This window comes from Loxodonta africana, chromosome 19 (assembly GCF_030014295.1).
Source record: "Loxodonta africana isolate mLoxAfr1 chromosome 19, mLoxAfr1.hap2, whole genome shotgun sequence".
Taxonomy (NCBI): Eukaryota; Metazoa; Chordata; class Mammalia; order Proboscidea; family Elephantidae; genus Loxodonta; species Loxodonta africana.
In genome coordinates this window covers 51,644,503-51,656,157 of record NC_087360.1, presented here as the reverse complement: position 1 = coordinate 51,656,157, position 11,655 = coordinate 51,644,503, and the positions used below count along the sequence as shown (strand labels likewise).

The following is an 11,655-nucleotide window of genomic DNA, read 5'->3' as shown; positions in this document are numbered from 1 at the left end:
AAGTGGATCAAAGACCTAAACATAAAGACTAAAACGGTAAAGATCATGGAAGAAAAAATAGGGACAACCCTAGGATCCCTAATACAAGGCATAAACAGAATACAAAACATTACCAAAAATGATGAAGAGAAACCCAATAACTGGGAGCTCCTAAAAATCAAACATCTATGCTCATCTAAAGACTTCACCAAAAGAGTAAAAAGACCACCTACAGACTGGGAAAGAATTTTCAGCTATGACATCTCAGACCAGCGCCTGATCTCTAAAATCTACATGATTCTGTCAAAACTCAACCACAAAAAGACAAACAACCCAATCAAGAAGTGGGCAAAGGATATGAACACACATTTCACTAAAGAAGATATTCAGGCAGCCAACAGATACATGAGAAAATGCTCTCGATCATTAGCCATTAGAGAAATGCAAATTAAAACTACGATGAGATTCCATCTCACACCAACAAAGCTGGCATTAATCCAAAAAACACAAAATAATAAATGTTGGAGAGGCTGCGGAGAGATTGGAACTCTTATACACTGCTGGTGGGAATGTAAAATGGTACAACCACTTTGGAAATCTATCTGGCGTTATCTTAAACAGTTAGAAATAGAACTACCATACAACCCAGAAATCCCACTCCTCGGAATATACCGTAGAGATACAAGAGCCTTCACACAAACAGATATATGCACACCCGTGTTTATTGCAGCTCTGTTTACAATAGCAAAAAGCTGGAAGCAACCAAGGTGTCCATCAATGGAGGAATGGGTAAATAAATTGTGGTATATTCACACAATGGAATACTACACATTGATAAAGAACAGTGACGAATCTGTGAAACATTTCATAACATGGAGGAACCTGGAAGGCATTATGCTGAGCGAAATTAGTCAGAGGCAAAAGGACAAATATTGTATAAGACCACTATTATAAGATCTTGAGAAATAGTAAAAACTGAGAAGAACACATACTTTTGTGGTTACGAAGGAGGGAGGGAGGGAGGGAAAGGGTTTTTTATTGATTAATCAGTAGATAAGAACTGCTTTGGGTGAAGGGAAAGACAACACTCAATACATGGAAGGTCAGCTCAGTTGGACTGGACCAAAAGCAAAGAAGTTTCCAGGATAAAATGAATGCTTTCAATGGTCAGTGGAGCAGGGGCGGGGGTCTGGGGAACATGGTTTGAGGGGACTTCTAAGTCAATTGGCAAAATAATTCTATTATGAAAACATTCTGCATCCCACTTTGAAATGTGGCGTCTGGGGTCTTAAATGCTAACAAGCGGCCATCTAAGATGCATCAATTGGTCTCAACCCACCTGGAGCAAAGGAAAATGAAGAACACCAAGGTCACACGACAACTAGGAGCCCAAGAGACAGAAAGGGCCACATGAACCAGAAACCTACATCATCCTGAGACCAGAAGAACTAGTTGGTGCCCGGCCACAATCGATGACTGCCCTGACAGGGAGCACAACAGAGAACCCCTGAGGGAGCAGGAGATCAGTGGGATGCAGACCCCAAATTCTCATAAAAAGACCATACTTAATGGTCTGACTGAGACTAGAGGAATCCCGGCGGCCATGGTCCCCAGATCTTCTGTTGGCACAGGACAGGAACCATCCCTGAAGACAACTCATCAGACATGAAAGGGACTGGTCAGAGGGTGGGAGAGAGATGCTGATGAAGAGTGAGCTAATTATATCAGGTGGACACTTGAGAGTGTGTTGGCAGCTCTTGTCTGGAGGGGGGATGGGAGGATAGAGAGAGAGGGAAGCTGGCAAAATTGTCACGAAAGGAGAGACTGAAAGGGCTGACTCAATAGGGGAAGAGCAGGTGGGAGTACGGAGTAAGATGTATGTAAACTTTATGTGACAGACTGATTGGATTTGTAAATGTTCACTTGAAGCTTAATAAAAGTTAATAAAAAAAAAATAAGGATTTTAGAATTTGCCTGCAAAAAAAAAAAAAAGAATAAAGTTAATGATCGTTTATATGAGTATAATTTGAATAATTTTCCTCTTAAACATTCTGCCTCTCATTTCAGTAGATTTTTGTTTCATAGAATAAAGGAAAGTGAAAGAAACTGCAGTTGTGACCATTATTGAACCAACCCACAAGATAGCAGTGGGTACAGGGATTTCTCCATAGAAATTCTGGAAGGAAGAAGTTTCAGGTCCCTCATTTCTGCCAGTGACCCCACCATAGGCAGACTAAGAGAGCTCTGCCTGGTGACTTCCCCTCCCAGGAGTCCTCCCTTCCCTGGAGAATGACACTTCCTCCCTGAGAATTCCTGCTCTTTGTAAAGGCTTGAATGTTCTGCCAGAGTTCTGTCCTCATCAGCCTGCAGGGCCCTGAACAGCTGAGCTATGAAGATCTGCTTCTGTCCTAGCCCCACGCAAGTCTTCAGTCTATTCTGCCTTTCATATTTGATAAATTAAACACCAATTCTATTTTTTTTCCAAACACTTCAGAATTGCAGGATGCATCCATGATGAATTTTATAGCAAAATGAGAGGTAAGGTCTTTCTCAATGGTGACATAGTAGAGACCTTCCCAACAGAGTTAAATCAACACCAAAATTCATGCCTTCTCTAAGCATCATTGATCATTGTTCTAAAAATTTGGGGTTCTGTAACAAGGCATGAAAGAAAAATAAAAAGCATGAGCCTTAGAAGGGAGAAGACAAAATAAGTTATTTTAGATAAGAATGTATACTTAAAAAACCCTAAGGTTTAAACTACAGTACTTAAAAATGACAACAGGATGCATCCACGATGAATTTTATAGCAAAATAAGAGGTAAGATCTTTCTCAATGGTGACGTGCTAGAGACCTTCCCAACAGAGTTAAATCAACAACAAAATGCATGCCTTCTCTAAGCATCATTGATCTTTGTTCTAAAAATTTGGGTTTCTGTAACAAGACATGAAAGAAAAAATAAAAAGCATGAGCCTTAGAAGTGAGCAGACAAAATAAGTTATTTTAGGTAAGATTGTATACTTAGAAAACCCTAAGGCTTAAACTACAGTACTTAAAAATGAATATATATCTGGAGGAAACCCTGGTGGCTTAGTGGTTAAGCGCTACACCTGCTAACCAAAAGGTTGGCAGTTCAAATCCACCAGGGGCTCCTTGGAAACTCTATGGGGCAGTTCTACTCTGTCCTATAGGGTCACTATGAGTCGGAATTGACTCGATGGCAACAGATTTTTTTTTTTTATATATATCTGGATGGATATTCAATTACACAGAAAAAAGATGTAATTGTAAGAGGATCTAATTAATCATGTTTACCAAAAAACAAACAAACAAAAAAACCAACCAAACCCGTTACCATCGAGTCAATTCTGACTCATAGCAACCCTGTAGGAGAGAGTAGAACTGCCCCATAGGGTAATAATGATTACAAAAACCATAAAATACAAAGAAACAGCCTTGACAAGAAATAAGAATACTTTATAAGAAAACACAAATTCTAACTGAGTTATAATAAAATCCATAAATTCGTAAACATTATCTTCTTAGGAGAAACATATTGAGTATTAAAAAGATTACAATCCATCCCAGAATAATTTGCTAATCGAAGGTTAATTCAATAAAAATTCCAGCGATATGGTGAGTGAAATAAGTTAATCACAAAAGGACAAATATTGTATGAGACCACTATTATAAAAACCCAAGAAAATGTTTACACACAGAAAAAAATAATATTTGATGGTTACAAGGGAGGGGAGGGGTGGGGATGGAAGATCAATAACTAGATAATAGACTCGATGGCACCTAATAACAACAACAACAGATAATAGACAAGTGTTAACTTCGGTGGAAGGAAAGACAACACACAATTCAGGGGAAGTCGGTACAACTTGACAAAAGCAAAGCCATAGAAGCATCCTAGACACATCCAAATACCTTGAGGAACTGAGTTACTGGGGCTGAGGGCTGGCAACCATGGTCTCAGGGGACATCTAGGTCAATTGGCATAACATAATTTATAAGGAAAATGTTCAACATCTTACTTTGGTGAGTAGTGTCTGGGGTCTTAAAAGCTTGTGAGCAGCCATCTAAAATACATCTATTGGTCCTATCACATTTGGAGCAAAGGAGAATGAAGAAAACCAAAGACACAAGGAAAATATCAGCCCAAAGCACTAATGGACCACGTGAACCACAGCCTCCACCAGCCTGAGCCCAGAAGAACTAGATGGTGCCCAGAAACCACCACCAACCCCTCTAAGTGGGCTCACATTAGAGCGTTCCAAAGAGAATGGGAGAAAAACATAGAACAAAATTCAAATTCACAAAAAAAGGCCAGACTTACTTAGGTAACTTCTGCAACGATTTCGTGGTGCCAAGACCAACAGATTTGCGGTTAAAACTTCATCAAGATGAGCAGGAGTTGGCAGGTCAAGTAGATCTAAAGTGACTGAGCACCGATATTGTCTGAACCCCAGATACTTTCAAAGCTATGTCTGCCTCCCCCTACAAGTCCTTGTCCAGGGTGACTGACCTGAGAAGCCAGCCATATGCTGGCCTCTGCTGGCTTATCTTTCTCTCTTCAGCTGAGTTTACATTGATGGCTGATTAGCAAATGGGCAGGAACTGGCGCAACAGATGAGCTAAGCACTGCACCCACCCTGCACCTTTACTCTGTGGAAAAACATAGGTGCCTGGGCCACAGGGCTTGCCATGAACTGTAGGTAAGGAGAGCTGGATTCTAAACAGCAAGGGGAAGGGGAAATGGGTCTCCCAGGCTGCTTGCAGACTGAGCAATCTGAGTCCACTGATGAGGACAGAGAAAAGGCCAGTGGGAAGAAAAGTGAAGGTTGGCCAAGGAGCTGGAGGAAGCAGACAGGACAGTGGCCACAGAACTACCCCCAGAAACCAGTGCCAGCTAACCTCTCAGGGATCCACTGCCCCTTCCTCAACTGCTCTGTCAGAGCCAACCTACACCATACTAGAGCCCAGCAGCCCCAGGTGCAACCCACAGAAACAACCCTTGGAGGTGATGGGGGGAGCTGGGCCAAGCTGGTGTCTCCTCTCCCCAGAAAGGAAGGACAGGCAGCAGAGGGAGGGGGAGGAGGTGCTGAATTCCAATCTCCCCCTCCCCTCCCATGAACCTGCACTTTGAAATTCAGGTGAGGCAGAATCACAAAACATACCTATGCAGGACAAGCTGAAAGGCATTTGGGGAGAAAAGAAGCAGGGAGTTCCAGAGCAGGAATATTTACCCCTGTACTCATGTTATTCAGAGCTGTTTCGGAGGGAGAAAGGGAGGATAGAGGAGAAAACACACACACTTCTTTTTACAAAGTTTTCATATTTAATTTGGTCATGAATTCATAAATACATAAGTAACCTGTACCTAATCGCCTTCCTTGTATTGTTTGATGTCACCATCAAATTCTTCCAAGAAGAAATCTTCCACAAGAATTTGATGTCACCATCAAATTCTTCCAAGAAGAAATCTTCCTAGCATCATGAAAGGATACTCAACCATTAAAAAAATACTTACTAACTTCCATGTGCTATTTGCACTGGGTATAAAACAACAAAAACAAAATCAATGAGAAAATACCATATTCTTAATGAAGCTTACTTTCTAGTGAAAGAAATATGACAGATATGTAAATAAATGAGTAAACATGATGAACATTGATGAGGCTAATACTTTTATTTTATTTTTTATTGTTTCCTATTACCAGCTTTACTGTCCCCTCCTGCCTTCTCGTCCTTGCCCCTGAGCTGGTGTACCCATTTAGTCTCATTTTTGTTTTATGGGCCTGTCTAATCTTTGGGTGAAGGGTGAATCTCAGGAGTGACTTCAGTACTGAGTTAAAAGGACGTCTGGGGGCCATTCTCTCAGTGTTTCTCCAGTCTCTGTCAGACTAATAAATCTGGTCTTATTTTCTGAGTTAGAACTTTGTTTTACGTTTTTCTCCAGCTTTGTCCAGGACCCTTTATTGTGATCCCTGTCAGAGCCGTCTGTGGTGGTAGCCGGGCACCATCTAGTTGTGCTGGTGGAGGCTATGGTACTTGTGGTCCGTTAGTCCTTTGGACTAATCTTTCCCTTGTATCTTTGGTTTTCTTCATTCTCCCTTGCTCCAGATGGGGTGGGACCAGTGGAGATGGCTGCTCACAAGATTTTAAGACTGCAGATGCTACTCACAAAGTGAGATGTAGAATATTTTCTTTATTAACTATGTTATGCCAATTGAGCTAGATGTCACCTGGAACCATGGTCCCCAACCTCAGCCTAGTAATTTGGTCCCTCAGGGAGTTTGGATGGTCTATGAAACTTCCATGATCTTGCCTTGGCCAAGCTGTGCTGACTTCTCCAGTACTGTTTACTGTCTTACTGATGAGGCTAATACTTTAGATGGCAGTGAAAGATGTTGTCTGAGAAATGGGTAAGTGAGCTGAAACTTTATGGACAAGTATGAATGAATTCATCTAAAGGTATGAGGGCAGAGTATTCTGCACAAAAAGAACAGCAAACAGAAGACAATGAGGCAGTAAACACTTGGTGCATTCAAAGTAATGAAAGGTGGCCAGCATAGCTGGACCTCTGTTAAAGTGAGAGAAGGATATTAGCAACAGAGCCTCTGAGACCTCCATGTGTCCCTCACCCCCTTCCTTCTTCCGCCCACCCCGTTGCAATACACTTGATGTGCCTATGTTTTCAGGAAATTCTATTTTTGGCTCAGTTACAGCAGTTCCTGGAAAGATATACACACAAAGCCTTGGAGTATAAAAGATCAAAATCCCCAAGGATTACTACCTCAGTAAGGCTATCCTTTCATGACTGAAACACTGTGGAGTAAGGTTTGGCAGAGGGACTGAAAATGTAGAAAAATTAGACAAAATAAAAAAATGACAGAAGAACCCTATTGTATCAGCCATTTCTAGGGTTCATTCTCAGAGTATTTAAGAATTGCCCGATTAGGTGTCAGTCTTTTATGTAGAAGTCAGATGCTTACAGAAGGATCAGACTCCTCAGATAGGCAATTCAGACCCCCAAAAGGCAGCTCTTGGACTCTAATTCACAGATCACCAGAAGTGAGAGAGACCATCTACTCCTCGGTTAGCAAACATTGCACACAAATCATGTGCACCAGCCACTCCTCCTCCTTGTAACCATGCCAGGCATCGGGAATAGATCATTACCTTCTCTCTCCTGAGCCCAGATGGGGCTTAAGGTTCTCGATATGATGCTGTGCCAAGTCACTAACATTCATCATAAATGGCACACAAAATAAAACCCATTTTCCATCCCAGATCTAACCCTATGTCCTACTCTCCCTGTCTCTATGCAGAGATAAGAAAATGGAGGCCCAAGTTGACTGCCCAGCTCATGGACTAACCAGAAACATGGGCTTCACATAGATATGACTTCTCAAGTCTCTGTAAATTTGCTAACATCTACCTGTAAATAAATAGTCATTTACCTATAAAAATTGTCACGTTTTAAATATTGGTCCCTTTAGAAACAGCCAGTCATCCAAACCTGGCTGGGTTCAAAGTGCATATTAAAGAGACTGAAATTCAGCCAGTGCAAACACACAGATTAGGGTTACTTCCTCATACCCTTTTTTATCTCTAGTCATCTTTTGGTTCTCTGCTCTCATCCAGGAAACCCTGGTGGTGTAGAGGCTAAGAGCAATGGCTGCTAACCAAAAGGTCGGCAGTTCAAATCCACCAGGCACTCCTTGGAAACTCTGGGTCAGTACTACTCTGTCCTATAGGGTTGGGTACTTTCAGCCAGGTAACCCCTGTAAACAACCTAGTAAGCATATTTCCACAATTTTCCTGTATGCATATAATCTTATACTGGGCCCAATAAAAAATATGATAAATGGTGAAGAAATTTAAGTTATCAAGGGTTTCATTTTACCTGGATCAACAAACAATGCCTGTGGGAGTAGCAGTCAATATCAAACTAAGTATTGCAGTGGGAAAATCTGCTACGAAAGATCTCTTTAAAATCTTCAAAAATCACTTTGATAACTAAGGTGTGCCTGGTCCAAGCCATGGTATTTTCAATTGTCTCATATGCATGCAAAATCTAGACAGTGAAAAAGGAAAACCGAAGAATCGACACATTCAAATTGTGGTGTGGGCAAGAATACTGAATATACCATGGACTGCCAGAAAAAGCATCTGATCAGTCTTAGAGGAAGTACAGCCAGAATTTTCCTTAGAAGCAAGGATCTCAATTCTGATATACATAAGGTTGCTTTGCGGTGGAGTCAGCTGAACAGCATCTAACAACAATGACAACATAATCTTATACAAAAGTATAAATAAAGATCCACATCATACAATATCAAGAAATACTTAGACATAATTAAATATAAATAGACCAGTATGGAGGGATCTTGCAATTTACAAAATACAAAGAAAGGAATTAATTTCTAACCTGATGCAAAAGTGCTATGAATGAAAAGAATGAGTTCTTAAATAAAATCTCAACACATACACACAAACTACTACATGTAGAGTTATGTTCTATACAATTCTACACTTAGCTTATCACAGACAACATTTTACAAAAATGATCCCAAGTCCACTGCCCAAGTTGTAGAACTCGGGTATGGTATTTGATGGCAGAGTGTCTTCATGTGTACAGTTCGTGCTTCCCTTTCTAGGAGAAAAAGTGTACTAGGGAAACTCTGATTTCGTGAAGCAATTCTTTCACTCTCTTGCACACATCATTGGGTGTCTGGCCTGTCTTCTTTATAAGTGTACTTTCCGGAGAGCACCAGGCTCTTCTGAATTCTCTCTCTTGCATTTCTTTGTTCTTGTGCTTCCAAGGCATCCAGCAGGGTGTTGACAGAGGCATCCTTCCCTGTCTTTTGGAGCCACTGGACCAGCATTTTGTAGCACTGTTCTTTGATATCTGTTTCACTGGCTCTGGCCATTTCCATCTCATTGTCTCTGAGGCCCATCTGCCGCATGACTGCCTTCCAGGAAGCAAAGGGCACTTCTTTTATGAAGTAATCAAAGAATGACCTTAGAGCTGTGTGAGATTTAAAGTCAGAGAGACAATGAGGTTAGATGGGATGCACTTCAGAAAAGGCAGAGAACCCTAAGTTAGGCCGAGGCCCCCACGGTAGACACTGATGACCCCCCTATTGTAGTCTGCCTGCTGCTCCACATCCCCCATCTGCTTCCCCATCTGTAGAGGATAAGACATCACTGCCTGGCCCTCGCCACGTCCATGGCACTGGGGGAGAGTCAAGGTTGACAGAGAGTCCTGCCCTAGGGGAGGGCTGACACCCTACTCGGGGAGGCAGGATGGGTCATGATGGAGAAAGAAAGTGACCTATGGTACCAGCTAGAGGAGAAGGACAGACCATGGGTGCAATAGGACCTCAGAGGAGGGATGCTGCTTGGCTGCTCTTATCATGAGAGTCAGATGCCTAGCCTTAGTGGAAAGAGCAAGGGCCTGGAGGTTGGAGATCTCTAGCTTTACCCCTGCTCAACCTCACTGACACTGGGGCAGATCTACCAGGGGCAAGTAAACTCTGAACAACAATATAATCTGTAAGACGGAGCAAAACACCATCTGTCTCATGGCACAGCAGTGGAGATCAAATGTGATGTATGTGAAGTGCTCTGACATCGCTGTCCTATAGAAACAGGGTGAGTCACAAATACAATGTCATATGTCCTAATGGCTGATATAAGGGGAAAATGTGACATCAATTTAATAATTCATTTTATGTAACTCAATATATACAATGTAATATCATTTGAACATGTAATCAATATGCAAAAGTTATTAATGAGATGTAATTCATTCATCTTTTACATGGCGCTGCCCTGTAGGAAACCCTGGTGGCATAGTGGTTAAGTGCTATGGCTGCTAACCAAGAGGTTGGCAGTTTAAATCCGCCAGGCGCTCCTTGGAAACTCTATCAGGCAGCTCTAACCTGTCCTATAGGGTTGCTATGAGTCAGAATCGACTCGACGGCAGTGGGTTTGGTTTGGTTTGGTTCGCCCTGAATGAAAGACTTACTTTCAGTGGGGTCTGTACCATTCACTGGAACCAGAGGCTTCCATCCCCTCTGAGACTCTTCAGCATTTTGGCAAACCTACAAAATACAGTGGAGAACACCCTTGGATCCAAGTCAGAAGCCCTGGATTCTAGAACTGACCCTGAAACCCAGCCAGCTGTGTGACCTGAGGCACGCCAGCGCCCTCTGTGGGACTGACTGAGAACAGAGATAAACCTCCTAGCCTACGACCCTCTCAGGCTCTGCTTGTATTCTTGTTGAGGCATACCTGACATGCAGTAAGCTGCATACATACTACGTTTTCTGTTCTAGTTCTGACAACTATCTACACCTGTGCAACCAACACCCAAATCAAGACACAGACCACTTCCACCACCCCAGAGAGTTTGTCTTCTGCCCCTCTAGTCAATTCCCACCTAGCCCCGCAGGGCACAACCAGGTCTTCACAGGCTTTTATGAGACCCAAATAGAAGAATATATGCGGGCATTTTGGAAAATCTAAAGTAGGGTTTATTTCAGAATGTAAAGGTGCTTTCCTATCAATATGCGTCTGTCAGTTTGTCGTACTGTGGTGGCTTGTATGTGGCTATGATGCTGGAAGCTATGCCACCAGTATTTAAAATAACAGTAGGGTTATCCATGGGGACGGGTTTCAGCTGAACTTCCACACTAAGGCAGACTAGGAAGAAGAACCTGGTGATCTACTTCTGAAAAAATTAGCCAATGAAAACCTTATGAATAGCATGGAATACTGTCTAATATAGCTCCAGAAGATGAGGCCCTCAGGTTGGAAGGCACTCAAACTATGACTGGGGAAGAGCTGCCTCCTCAAAGTAGAGTTGAACTTAATGATGTGGCTGGAGTCAAGTTTTCAGGACCTTCATTTGCTGATGAGGCACAACTCGAAACGAGAAGAAACATCTGCAAATATCCATTAATATTAGGAACATGGAATGTATTAATTGTGAATCTAGGAAAATTGGAAACCATCAAAAATTGAAATGGAATGCAAAAACATTGATATCCTAGGCATTAGTGAGCTGATATGCACTGGTATTGGACATTTTGAATCAGATAATCATATGGACTGCCATGCTGGGAATGACAAAGAAGAATGGCACTGCATTCATCATCAAAAAGAACATTTCAAGATCTTGAAGTACAATGCTGTCAGTGATAAGATAATATCCATATGCCTACAAGGAAGACTAGTTACAATGACTATTATTCAAATTTATGCACCAACCATGAAGGCCAAAGATGAAGAAATTGAAGATTTTTAGCAACTTCTGCAGTCTGAAATGGATCAAACATACAATCAAGATGCACTGATAATTACTGGTGACTGGAATGTGAAAGTTGGAAACAAAAAAGGAGAATTGGTAGTTGGCAAATACCACCTTGGTAACAGAAATGACGTCGGAGATCTCATGATAGAATTTGCAAGACCAACGACTTCTTCATTGCAAATACCTTTTTTCAACAACATAAATGGCAACTATACACATAGACCTCGCCAGATGGAATACATAGGAATGAAATTGACTCCATCTGTGAAAAGAGATGATGGAGAGGCTCAATATCATCAGAACATGGCCAAAGACTGACTGTGGAACAGACCATCAATTGTGAAGA

At 41.8% G+C, this 11,655-nt stretch overlaps 1 protein-coding gene across 2 annotated transcripts in view; it reads right to left on the bottom strand.

The window, feature by feature from the left end:
* Positions 1–3,311: 3,311 nt before the first annotated feature.
* Positions 3,312–11,655, bottom strand: part of LOC104846103 (tumor necrosis factor receptor superfamily member 10A-like) — an 86,716-nt gene continuing 78,372 nt past the window's right edge. The window contains exons 9-10 of one of the 2 annotated variants that reach the window (XM_064272693.1): positions 10,023–10,098; positions 3,312–9,020 (exon numbers count right to left, since the gene is read on the bottom strand). In XM_064272693.1, coding sequence (XP_064128763.1) covers positions 8,713–9,020; positions 10,023–10,098 — 384 coding nt within the window. In that variant the 3' untranslated portion in view covers positions 3,312–8,712. The remainder of the gene's footprint in view (positions 9,021–10,022; positions 10,099–11,655) is intronic. The other variant, XM_010592376.3, reaches the window with a different exon arrangement.